We start from the raw sequence: 13879 nt of genomic DNA, 5'->3' as shown, positions 1-13879 counted from the left end.
GTGCTACAAAACTGCATACCAGAATTTTTTCTAAAGATTCTGATTAAAAAGTTTGAAATTTGGGTGAAAAATTGCAAAATTTTTATAATTTTTATACAAAGTTTAAAATCTGAATTTATATGGTGTTTGTTGTATAGCCAGCTAGGCTTTTATAAAAAAATAATAAACATTAAATAAACAAAAGACAAATAGCCAAAACTGGTCAAAATATCGCACTCCTATTATTTTGTGGACAACTGTACATACATATGCAAGGGGAAATGCATTTTCATCTGACTCCAAAACTATTGGGGCATATTCGCAGACCAAATAAAGTCGACTCCAAGTTGAAGTTTCTCAGTCCCAAATAAGAAGAAAGTTAGTTGGATCTTTTTTTTCACAGATGCCAAATCCACTGAAAGTGATGTGAAAAGCTGCAACTAACTTTAGTGTCGACTTTATTTTAACTATGAATATGTCCCATTATTTACATATAATACGAGTATAGCAGTGAAAAATGATAATGCACAGTTTTTCTCAATATAAATAACTTTTCGACAAAAACAACTTTGAAGTTAACCCATGCAGTGCAATCAATGCATTTGTACGTTCTTTGTCAATGTATCCATCTTTGAAGTGGATTTGTGAAAAAACTAAGGCAGCTAGAAAACTGCAGTTTGTTGCATTGAAAATATCGTGTCTATAAACTACCATTAGAATCGTTAAATATATAAAAACCGATTTGCTTCGCTTTTAATGCCGACACCAAACCACCAAACAGTGCGCATTTGCGTTTTTGGTCAATGTATCCATCTTTGAAGTGAATTTGGGGAAAAACTAAGGCAGCTAGAAAACTGTGGTTCGTTGCATTGAAAATAGCGTAGCATCTACCATATCAATCGGTAAAAAAGTAAAAGTCGATTTTTCAACTCAAATGCCGACGGCAAATCACTTACGAATTTGCCAATTGCTTACATATGTATGTATTTGCATAACATTCGCATTTTAGATTCACAAAATTGTATCTCTCGCATACATATGCATGTACACAATATGTACATATTAAATATTTCGACCTATGCATGCATTTATTTTAAATAATTAACCAATTTAAAGAACAATAAAAGCGTTGTAAAAACGTAAAAATCCGTCAGCATTTCGCTGTCTAACAAGAAAAACATGCATTTGCTTTGATGAGACAATTTCTGTTAAATTTATTTTGCCTCTGGCTGGACTCTGTTAAAATTTGATTGTCTCTAGCTGGCCGCTCTTAAAATGCGCTTCGCCAGTTTTGTTGGTATTTGACAGTTTCCACGCTGATTCGTTCTTGGACCTTCTCAATAAATATACGTTCTCTGTGAGTAGCGAAGCTGGCACCCATCCAATGGCAACTTACACGACTTTATTAGAAAACTAGCCAATGCCCGCTTTGCTTAAGATCTTTTATGTTGGCCAATACAAAAATAGCGTTTAGAAGCAAAAGCGGTCTGTAAAGTNATTAGAGATGAGTTGGGGACTAATTGATCTCCAACTATACCCATAAGGTATGAGTCGAGACCAATTGATCTCCCTTAGTACCCGTATGAGACTAGTTGCGACTAATTAATGCCCAATTGTACCCGATTGAGAGCAATCTCGGAATACTCTCTTTAGAGATTAGTCNTGTCATGAGTTTCACCGATGGTCTTATTTCCTCTGCCAAGCGTGCGTAGTATTCTTCTATGATCTTGCAACTTTAACATTGGTCCGTACACCATGTAAGCCAATAAAAGTCCTTATCAGGAAACTAAAGAGCACAGGTGAGCGTTTTCAGTTATAGGAGGGCCAAGAATCCTCGCGCCCCCAGAGGATGAAAAGTTTTCCCGTACATTGACTAATTGAGTCGTGTGATCCCTTAAATTTCGTTCAAATTGAGCCATATACCTACCGTGTTCCTTGTGTTACGGATGTGGTCGAATCTTTCCTTGTCAATTTGCCACTTTTACAATTTACCTTAATATTTGTGAACTGGTTTCTTTGAGTCTTGTACTACTACTGTTGTAATAACGGCCGCCTCGAGCAATTTCGTCAATCGGAGGTAGGTGCAAGATCGCATTTAGGGTGTATGAGAGCGTCAGGCAAAGGTGCGCTTACAGAATGTTGCGGTCTTTACATGCATATGAAAAGTAAATTCGTCTAAGATGAATATAGGGCCAAAGCAGACCAAACCCCGTGTGGGTTTCTATATATTTCGGCTGCAGCGCAATCCATTAGGTCCCTTTTCTGGAAAACCACTGCTTGTCATGAAATAAATACGCATTATGAATTTCAATGAGATTTTATGCAATATAGCGGGCTCATTTTTAGGGAACGAATTTTTCATCATACAGGTAGTTCACTTTGCGAATTTGAACGAAATCGGTTAATAAATACGACTTTTATAAGTAACACTACTTCAGCGCCACCAGCGTGTAGTAGGCTATAATTGGACCATATACGCAAGATATAACCTCCGACAATTTAACTGGTTTTTGAGTTTAGTCCGATCAATGAAAACGGCTATCATTTTATGTATGAATGTACATATGTATATGTTTCGAATGAAAAACAATCGCCATGAAAGTAATAAACGTTTCGAATTTGCATTAACAAAATCAGTTTTTCCAAATGCCTTTTTCATCATGCAGGTTGCTTGAATTTGAACGAAATCGGTTTATAAATACGACTTTTATAAATAAGTCGACTCTCGCGCCACCTAGCGGGTCTATTTTTGGTAAACGTCTTTTCCATCATGCTGGTAGCTTACATTTTGAATATAAAATAATTCGGTTCATAAATACGATTTTTATAAATAACTCGACTCCAGCGCCATCTAGCGGGTCTATTTTTCGTATACTTATTTCTCATCATGGAGGTATCACACGTTTTGAGTTTGAACGAAATCGGTTCATAAATACGACTTTTATGAATAGTTTGACCCCAGCGCCACCTAGCGAGTTTTCTAGTAGTCTATAATAGGACCATATATGTAAGATATGACCTCTAAAAATTTCACTGAAATCTATGCAGTAGTTTTTGAGTTAACTCCGAACAACGAAAACGGCTATTATTTTNGGTCAATGTATCCATCTTTGAAGTGAATTTGGGGAAAAACTAAGGCAGCTAGAAAACTGTGGTTCGTTGCATTGAAAATAGCGTAGCATCTACCATATCAATCGGTAAAAAAGTAAAAGTCGATTTTTCAACTCAAATGCCGACGGCAAATCACTTACGAATTTGCCAATTGCTTACATATGTANTTTTTTCGATTTATTTTAACGTTGTTTGTACAAATCACCGAAAATAAATTTTTTCCCCTAAAAATCTATTTACAAAAAAATTTTACTCCAATAAAGTTTTATAATTGAAAATCTAACGAAATATTACAAAAATTAAAAAAATTCTGTATAACATTTTCGATTTATTCTACACGGTATTTGTAGAAATCGTCGGAAAAAAGGATTTTTTATCAAAAAATGTTTTCTTGTGAAATATTTCGTTAGATTTTCAATTATAAAACTTTACAAGTTTTCTATTTGCAATCACTAATAAAATGTCACAAAAATCTGAAAATGTTATATAATATTTTCGATTTAATTTCATGTTACTTGTAGAAATCACCGAAAAAAAATTAAATTCTTTTACTGAAAGAATTTTTTTCTCAAAAAATCAAACACTTATCACAAAAATCATCAATATTCATATTTAATTAACATTCCAAACGCTCTCGTGAGATTTAGCTCTGTAACATTCTTCTTTTCTGCTTTGTATTTTGCTTTCGCTGTTAAGTATTCCAAATATTTATCGCTCTTAAAATGCGCTTCGCTTGTTCAGTTGGCTCGAAAAATGTGGCATTCACAGTTCTTGGACCTTCTCAATAAATATACGTTCTCTGAAATATACGTTCTCTGATATAAGTGTGTATAAATTTCCAAATAATTTGCAACAATCTCCAGATACAGAACAAGCATAAAACCTAATGTATACTATGCACTTATCTTAGCTTTAAATTTTAACGTTTTCGCAGCCCCTATGTTTATCTTCATCTAACAGCTCATTTACAGCGTGTTCACTACTGTTAGTGATAGCAGAGCGTAATTTGCCGGCGCAACTATGTAGTATAGTTTCAGGCGCTGGTATGATAGATTCTATGTGAACTCTTTGGCCAGATAAAATACCGGAAATGATATCGTTTTCTTTTCTCGAAAAAAGGCTGCACTTATTCTGCCTTGTGTCAGTGCTGTCACATTTTCATGTTCTTTTCTCAGCCCTTTCACAAGGCGTCGTGTTCTTTTCTCAGCAGGTTGCGCTCTGATCCGGCGAAAGTGCCTTTTCTGCCCTCAAATAAACGCGAGGGTGAGAGTTGCATGGTTGATTTTTAATTTAATCTTGTAAAAATGCAATTATTTGCCCTATCAGAAATAAGTGTTTTGCTTTAAAATTGTTAAAGACTTACAGGCCAAGTGAATAATTCAGCTTTATTAAGTTCTATAAATAAATTGTGGTGGAGTAGTATATTTTCTGTTTCATTCCCATAAAAAGAACGGAACATTTTCTCAGGTTTCAGGGCAACGCAAAGCAAGAGTTCCCATATAAAAGGGCAGAACTTTTTTTGAGAAAAGAAAACGCTATTAGTTTCAATGAATCAGCAGTTATCCCTGTGTTATTTAATTCGTGACACATTGGGCGCGTTCATAAGACTTACATAGCTATTGTCTAAACGTTGGCTGTTTGTCCTAGAAACGCTCAGTTCAAAAGTTGCTAACTTTCCGCCATTTTTTCCATTGCACAATTTTTTAGCTACCTGAACTCAACGTGTTTTGCCCAGCCTAAAAAGGTTTTCGCACGAGGCGATTTTGCGTTCAACTTTTGCTTTCAACTCACGCAGGATTGCACGAAAAAAAGTTGAATGGCTATATCGAGCCCTAACCGCCAAAATAACGCAAACGACATTTGTTTCCAAATTTTATTTTTGATGCAGAAATGCATCTAGATGCTCAAGGAATATTTCTGCATCAAAAAGAAAATTTTGAAAAAATGTCGCTTACGTTATTTTGGCGGTTGGGGTTCGATATGTTGGCTGGCGACCAACTTTGTTGAAAGCGATTAGTTGAAAGGCCGTTCAACCTAAAGTAGAATGCAAAGTTGAACAATGCAAACGCCTTTTTATGACGAATATTTTGATATTCTTTTATATTTTGATATTTTTAGCCATTCAATTTGTTTCGTGCAACCCTGCGTGAGTTGAACGCAAAAGTTGCCTGAAAAATCGCCTTGTGCGAAAGCGCTATAAACAGATAATGGAAAAATGGTAGGTCATATTATGTCCGGGTTATGTAAAATAAAACTAAAATGTTCAAAATAAAATAATGTAAAAAAAAATATTTTTTAAAAACTAGCTTTTATTTAACATGTACAATCAAAGGAATCAAATAAAATAATGTAAAAATGCATAATTCTTTATACATACATATATAAAAAAATTTTCAAATTTTATTTTGTTATGTACTTTCTTTATGTACAATGTGCATGTCCAATTAAAGATATTAAAAAATACATACAGTGGTAAAAAAATTATAGTCAAACCACTTTTTGCCAAGTTTTAACGTATCATTTTCGTTGTTATTTAATTTTGGTTATTTCTATCATAAAAATGTAGTTCATTCTTTAACAAAACCCGTGTAAATCCAAGTTTCTAAATTTGTGCAATGTTAAAAAAAAATCAACAAAGTCTCGTACAAATTTCGAGGTTTTTTAAAACTTCTAAAAAATCAATCGTAGTTTTTAGCCAATTGAAACTTGTACTTTATTCTACTAGAATTCAATGGGCTAAAAAACTGCATACTCAGGATCTAATTAAAAACTCGAAATTCTTACGAAAATTTGTTTATTTTTTTTTTTTAGTTGCATACATATTCAAGGCAGTGGCACTCGATTGGTACATTTGTACAGATTGCTATATTTTTATATTGGACTATTGGTAAAAAATAAAAAAAGGGAACTTTTTTTTTGTTGTCAAAAGATTGGTACCATACAGTGATGTTATACTGAAAAATTTCAACAAATTAATTTTCGTGATTGGGATAAAAAAAAATATTTGGGATACGATTTACACCAAAATTTTGGCAAATACCCAATCATGTGACACTGCCTTTAAGCTTGTATTTATACGGATGTTGTTAAAGAATGAACTATAAAAAACTAACCAAAATTAAATAACAACAAAAATAATAATTTAGAACTTGTGAAAATTTGGTGCGGCTTTAATTTTTTCGACTACTGTAGATTAGACTGCATCACTAAAAATGTTGCGGTTTTTCCGGCGGGATTACCAAACCTAGTATATTTTATGACTTCTACCAAAATATTTCGGAAAAATATTAAGATTTACGTGAGCTCGACCGGTTTGAAAATACCTCTAAAAATGGAATTTTTATGAATAATCCCCTCAGATGACAAAACAGTTTAAGCTTAAAAAATCTACATAAAAATATTAAAAAATTGTATAAACGGAATCATAATAATGAGGTTTTTGATGCTGTTTTTTAACTTTTTTTTAAAGATTTGTGTAAAGAAAACTTGAACAACTGCTCCAAAACTTTACAGATATAGACTTATGAGATATCAGAGGTAAGGTATTTTCTCACCCTTTTTATTTCTTTGCAAAAAAACCTCATTCACGTCCCAATTTTTTCTTTATTCAATACCAACACATCTTAATTCAACATGGAATGACACTCGTTTATCTCACCTTTCTCTTTCATACTTTGAATGAGCTTATTCGCAAAGAAATTAAAAGGGTGAGAAAATACCTTACCAATGATACCTCATAACTCTAAATTGGTAAGGTTTTGGCTGGGTTATTGAAGTTTTTCTTAAACCAGTCTTTGAAAAAAGTGCAAATACAGCATCAAAAATCTCATTACTATGATTCCGTAGAATATTTTTTTAAAGTATTTTTATGCAAACTTTTTAAGCTTAAACTGTTCAGTCAACTGAGGTAATTTATTCAAAAAATTAAAAAAAAACCTGTTTTAATTAATAAAGAACTCAATTTTTGGAGTTACTTTCAAATCGGTCCAGCTCACGTAAATCTTAGCATTTTTGCGAGATATTTTAGCGGAAGTCCTAAAATATAATAGATTTAATAATTCCAGTGGAGTATGGGGAGTGATGCAGTCTACTGTACATAAGTTGACTATGATTACTCGGCCGTCTATCATAGTAGCACAATGCCACTAAGTGAATTTTAAAATTTTCAGGCACTTGCCTCATGCGATTGTCGATTATATTGTTGTTTGTGTGAAATATTTTATTTTTATTTTTATCAAAGTATGTTGAAATAAAAGTGAAAAAAATAAAAAATATTTTGCAACGCAGTTTGCATGTTTAAGATTGCGTGATGTGTCACAGCGGATTTAGTCCTCAAGGCACCCGTTATACTGATCATTGAGAGCCGGTAACCACTCTCCAGTTTTTTTAAGGTAGGTTTTATTTTTCGTTGCTATCTATACACTATAAATACCCAATGTGAAAGAGCGGGTGCAAGTTAGCTACAATTTTAAGTATGTTAATTTTAGAAAAATTACTACTATCTGAAAAATCCAGTTTAAAACAGTTTAAAATTCGTGAAAAAAGTACCAAATAGTCACTTTTGGCCGTGTGGGTAACTTTAAGGTTGGCTGTATTAAAAACAGACTACGCTATTCGGTTTAGAGCGCGATTATCCACGAACATGTACGTAGCGTACCATTGAAGTGCGTTGAAACATATCAAATTTGCTGTTGGTAGAGAGAGAGAGAAGCAACGTCAACGGCAAGGTCATGCGGTGGTGAGTTTTCGTTAATACGCAGATCCCATAAGATGGATCGTGTCAGCTGACACGTTCTCCGTTTTAACGTCCGTGGGTAATTGCGTTTTTAGTGGCTTATTCTACATAAGTAGGGCTGCCAACTATCCTTAGCTATGAGGTGCCATATTGAGGATAAAAAAGTGCCAAAATGTGCCAAATAGAAAAATAAAAGTGCCAAAATTGGTGCCATCCTTTTTAATCCCTTCCATTTAGCAATAAAATAAGAACCACATTTCTTTTTCTAGTTGAATCATCTTTAAAAATTAGAAAATTTTAGTTGAGAAAAAGAAGTACACGCGAAGGATTTCAGAAAAGTTTATTGAAATATTACTATTTTTAAAAAGTGCCATTTTGGCACTAAGTGCCAAATTCAAAAATTAAGTGCCATTTGATTTAAAATAGGGCCAAAAATGGCACGGTTTGAGCCAAGTTGGCAGCCCTGTACCTAAGGTTGGATATCCTTTGTTTTTTCTTGTGCAAGTTGAATGTTTTTCTATAAAAAACAATCTTTTAAATCGCGGATATCGGAGTAGCACGTTCAGTTTTTGCAATACTAAAATTTGTTCCACTTTGATGGGTTTTTAGTGTCCTATTTTCGCATTCTGATGCTGGAGGGAGGATCTGAAATACTTCAGCAAAATGTATGGAGAAAATAAGGCATCTGATATACATATGATATACTTCTGTATATCACTATAGATACATTATAAATATTATTTATTGTATTATATTATATATCGTATGCAAATGTAACAATGTTTTGCTTTGAAACTTAAAGATTACCGAGTCCGGAAGTTTGGTTGTAACTGGAAGTATACATGAAATCGAAAATCCAGTAATACCGAAAGTCTACGACTTCAATAATAAATCAGACTTTCCGATGCTATCTAAGAAAGACTTCTACAAAGAGCTCAGACTAAGAGGGTATCATTACAATGGTGCTTTTCGTGCTGTCAACGTAGCTCGTGGCGACGGATTATTTGGTAGAGTGGAGTGGAATTATAATTGGGTCACTTTTATGGATGCAATGCTACAAATCCAAATTTTATGCACTGATTCCCGCACTTTGCTTATTCCAACAAAAATTAGAAAATTACGCATTTATGGACTACACCATTTCGACCTCATGACAAAAATGAGTTCGGAAAATCGCGTTTTTGATGTCTACGTTGAGCCAAAATATGATCGCATTGTTGCTGGTGGTATTGAATTGATTGGACTTCATGCAAGCCCTGTACAGCGACGAAAATCCCCTGGAATTCCTGTGCTAGAAAAATATGAATTTACGCCGCACTTTACAACACGCGCTTTTAGTACAACAAATGCAGTTCGCATGTGTGTACAGTTAGCTCTAGAAAACAGTCCTTCGATAAAAATGAAAGTTGTGGAAATAGGGGCGAATGGCTATAAACCAATCATATCTAAATTTGTTGAAGGATTAGAGGATTTGCCACTGGTTACGGGCGATTTCTTGTTTTTCACAGATCAAAAGAATGACGAAATACCAGGAGTTCATATAGAAACCGCAAAATTTACAAATCAAACGAATTGCAATTTTATCATCGCTAATAACCTTTCCAAAGAAAATAATTACAGTTTGGTTAACGCAGCTTACAAAAGTTTATTAGAAAATGGCTACCTAATTTCTAAAGAAAAAGCTCCATTGGCCTTAGAAAGCCTTAAGATTTTCGAAAATTTTAATTTAATTGCAGATATGGCTTTGGTTAGTGAAGAACGCATATTATTACTCCAAAAGGTCGTTAAGAAACTCACATTAGAACCAGTGGTTTTAAAAGTTTCTGAAGAAGATATTGAGTTTGAATGGATTACTCAGGTTCAAACTGCCTTATCTAACAAAACACCAGTAATCCTATACTCCTTCAACGAAAGTACAAATGGCCTTATTGGACTTGTAAATTGCTTACGAAAGGAGCCAGAGGGAAGCCTCATAACTTGCTTTTACATAGATGATAAGAGCGCGCCTCTTTTTGATCTGAAAGATCCATTCTATAATCATCAATTCGTTTTAGGCCTTGCCATAAACGTATACCACAAGGTACGCAATGCAAACCGCGCAATATAATTAATTAAATACTTAGGTATATTAAATATATTCCATTCACTAACTGCTTTTTTATTTTAATAGGGTCAATGGGGTTCTTACAGACATTTAAAGTTGCCCTGTGAATTTTGTCCAAGGCCAATATCAGGACATATTTATGGAAATGTTATGCAACGAGGTGACTTGTCTACTTTGCGTTGGTTGGAGGGCCCTTTAGACATCAATAGCTGTTCGGTTCGGATAGTGTTCTCTTCCCTTAACTTCAGAGATGTTATGCTAGCAACGGGCCGATTGGCTGTTGAATTATATGGTAGTAGCCGTCTGGATCAGTTGTGCGTTCTGGGCTTAGAATTTTCTGGAATAAACACAAAGACTGGTAAGCGCGTTATGAGTATGGTAGCCAAAGCCGGTGTCGCATCTTTCATCGAAAGACCATCAAAATTTATTTGGGATGTTCCTGATCACTGGACTCTACAAGAAGCTGCCACAGTGCCAGTTGTTTACATTACCGTATATTATGCGTTCTTCATGACTGCAGATATACGAAAGGGTAAAAGTATTCTTATTCATGCTGGAACAGGTGGAATTGGCCTTGCAGCCATAAGGGTCGCTTTGGCTTACAAGCTTGAAGTTTTTACCACATGCAGTACCACACAAAAGAAACAATTTTTATTGCAAACTTTCCCCGAATTAAAAGGTATTAATTAACACTTATAGTATTTAGATTCACATATACATATGGTACTAATAATATAATCTCTGAAAATTTTTAGAATGTCACATTGGCAACTCTCGAGATACATCATTTGAAATGATGATACAACGTGAAACCAACGGCAAGGGCGTTGACTTTGTACTCAACTCATTAGCTGAAGACAAATTATTGGCGTCAGTTCGTTGTTTGGGATACGGCGGGCATTTCTTAGAAATCGGAAAATTCGATATGTCTAATGATACAAAACTTGGAATGAGTTGTTTTCTCAAAGAGATAACTTTTCATGCAGTCCTGGCCGATAGGCTGGAATTCGCCCTAGATAAAGAAATTAATGCAAGTTTAATTCGGTTAGATTTATGCATGTAATCGCTAAATTTAATAATCCATTTACAGTATTTAAAACATATAATTGATGTTGATATCGAAAAAGGTATTATTCAGCCGCTGCCATCGACAGTTTTTCCTGCTGAGGATATTGAACAAGCATTTAGACACCTTATTGGAGGAAAACATATTGGCAAAGTCTTAATTAAAGTCCGTGAGGATCCGGAATCGCTAGTAACGTTGCCAGTCAGAGTTTTACATCAAGTTTATTTTAAAGCCGATCTAAGCTATATAATACCTGGAGGTCTAGGTGGATTCGGCTTAGAATTAGCTGATTGGATGGCCATACGAGGAGCACGAAAAATCATTCTAAGCTCAAGACGGGGTTTATCAAAGGATTACCAGGCTTATAGGATAGCGTATGTATTAAAAAATATTACTCCATGCTCTACATTTCCTTTAGTAATTTTATTTTTAACAACGGTTATTACTTCTTAGATTATGGAAAACGTACGGCTGTGAAGTTATTGTTAGTATGTTTGATATTTGTACCATTGAGGGTTGCATAGCATTATTAAATCAAGCTAAGCAATATGCACCTATTGGAGGAATATTCAATTTAGCTGTGGTTTTACGAGATGGTATATTTCCAAATCAAACAAAAGAAAAATTTGTGGAAAGCTTTGCTCCCAAAGCCATTGCCACAAAATATTTAGACCAGTTAACCCGTTCTGATTGCCCCCATCTAGAACATTTTGTTGTATTTTCAAGTGTTTCATGTGGCCGAGGCAATGCCGGGCAAACCAATTACGGAATGGCCAATTCAATTATGGAGCGTATTGTAGAGGACCGTGTTAAGCATGGCTATCCTGGAAAAGCAATACAGTGGGGAGCAGTTGGGGAAGTTGGTTTGGTCGCTGACATGGCTGAAGATAAAATAGACATGGAGATTGGTGGGACTTTACAGCAACGTATCTCATCCTGCCTGTGTGAGTTGGACATACTGTTATCTGTACAAGAACCAATCATTTCAAGTATGGTAGTTGCTGAAAAGCGAGTCGGGCGGATGGGAAATGAAAGTGTTCTCGAAACTGTTATGAACATTATGGGCATTCGCGATTTAAAATCTGTTTCCCTGGGAACAACACTCTCAGAAATGGGAATGGATTCTTTAATGGCTGTTGAAATAAAACAAACTTTAGAAAGAGATTTTGATCTCACATTGACGCCACAAGATTTGCGTGCGCTAACATTCCAAAAGTTGCAAGAATATGCGGATGCTCGAGAAAAAGAATCCTCAGATGTAAAAATGATTTTTACATCTGATAGTAACATTCTTGGAATGGAGATTTTGCTAAGAAATCTGGGAGATGAATCACGTTGTAATGAAATTATGATACCTCTTAAGACAGCTGCAAATACTACAAAACAATCAATGCCACCAAATATAATAATTCCAGGATTAGAAGGCACAGCCGGCCAAGCATGGTACAACATGGGAGAACTTATAAACAATCGCTGTTATGTTCTACAACTTCACAAATTCGCAGATTGCTCCACAGTTAAAGAGGTTGCAGAAGCTTGCTTTGATGTAAGTACATACATACATATTTTATTTGATAGCAGTAGTAACAAAGAGTTCTATGCCATAGTTTTTAACTTCTTTATTTTTTCTCATTGAACCATTTTACAGCACGTTAAAGCAGAATTAAAAGCTACAGAGCCTTTCTACATCATTGGATATTCATATGGATCCTTTATTGCTCTACAACTGGCTGCAATGCTAGAAAAATCTGGCTATCGAGGCCAACTCTTACTCATCGATGGAGCTCCACATTTCCTAAAAAAACTAACACTTGCCCATCTTGGAGAAGACTTCACTGATAGTAATTTATATAATTTACTTCTTTCCAGTATTGTTAAACAAATATTCCCAGACGAGATTCAAGAATCGGTTGTTTTGGAATTTAGCAAACTTGATCAATTAAATGATAAAATGACTAGATTTATGGATTATGTAAATAAGCAAAGTTTATATAGCAATGAATACGCAGACAAAATGGTGCATGCAATGTTTCGACGTATAAGTATGGCTGCTAACTATAATTTGGATACAATTGACTTACTGACAACACCAATAGTCTTAATACGGCCTGCTGAAGTATCTTTACAAGACATAGAGGAGGACTATTGTCTATCAAAGATTACTACAGGAAAAGTAGTTCTCAAAGTTATTGAGGGAAATCATACCTCAATGTTGGATAACCCTATTTTACCTCAGATCATTAATGAAATGGATCCAGCTCTTCAGGAAGACAGAACGTTTGAAGAGTACATACGTAATGTAAAACCTGTTGTTCCTTTGGTTTAAAATAGTTTTAAGTTTTATTTACATTTGTAAATGTAGGGAGGTATGTATATGTTCACAGTGCTTTGAATAATTTGTTCATAAGACAATTTAATATGTCCTTAATGAAAAGAAAAAAATATTATTAACTCGCGGCATAGAGTTCATTACACTTTTTCGCTGGGAAATATTAATAAATTTATAAATAATATAATAATAATAAGTAAATAATAATAAAATTTAGCCTGGCATCCTACACGAACAAAATTTGTGATAAAAGCATGTTATATCTTAGTATTGATTGTTGCAAGATGTCGGTAAATTTCGGATTTATTCTTCTTATTCTTCTTATCAGGCCCCACAATAGTTATTCGACTTATCCTTTGCCAATTTCTGCAAGGGCCGTTCGTAGGCTCTCTAGTTTTCGTTGACCACTCATAGGCAGGGCCGTTGTTGTTGTTGTTGTTGTAGCGGCTACAACAACCCCGCCCAGATCGGTTGGTATCTCAGTCGTTGTCGTCAAGTTCCACTAACGGCAACCCTAGGAAGCGTGCAGCTTCTGCGGGGTTTGCCCATAAGGAC

At 34.7% G+C, this 13879-nt stretch overlaps 1 protein-coding gene across 1 annotated transcript in view; it reads left to right on the top strand.

Moving 5' to 3' along the window:
- FASN3 (Fatty acid synthase 3) overlaps nucleotides 1–13640 on the top strand; it is a 57310-nt gene extending 43670 nt beyond the window's left edge. The window contains exons 4-9 of the mRNA XM_017612988.1: nucleotides 8628–9905; nucleotides 9996–10608; nucleotides 10685–10959; nucleotides 11020–11369; nucleotides 11449–12541; nucleotides 12644–13640. Of these exons, the coding sequence (XP_017468477.1) occupies nucleotides 8628–9905; nucleotides 9996–10608; nucleotides 10685–10959; nucleotides 11020–11369; nucleotides 11449–12541; nucleotides 12644–13321 (4287 nt within the window). The 3' untranslated portion in view covers nucleotides 13322–13640. The remainder of the gene's footprint in view (nucleotides 1–8627; nucleotides 9906–9995; nucleotides 10609–10684; nucleotides 10960–11019; nucleotides 11370–11448; nucleotides 12542–12643) is intronic.
- Nucleotides 13641–13879: the final 239 nt, after the last annotated feature.

Source organism: Rhagoletis zephyria, unplaced genomic scaffold (genome assembly GCF_001687245.7).
Source record: "Rhagoletis zephyria isolate East Lansing unplaced genomic scaffold, Rhagoletis_zephyria_1.1 Rzeph_scaffold_00595, whole genome shotgun sequence".
NCBI classification, from domain to species: domain Eukaryota; kingdom Metazoa; phylum Arthropoda; class Insecta; order Diptera; family Tephritidae; genus Rhagoletis; species Rhagoletis zephyria.
The sequence above is the reverse complement of the archived record's forward strand: the minus strand, read 5'-3'. Positions and strand labels throughout refer to the sequence as shown.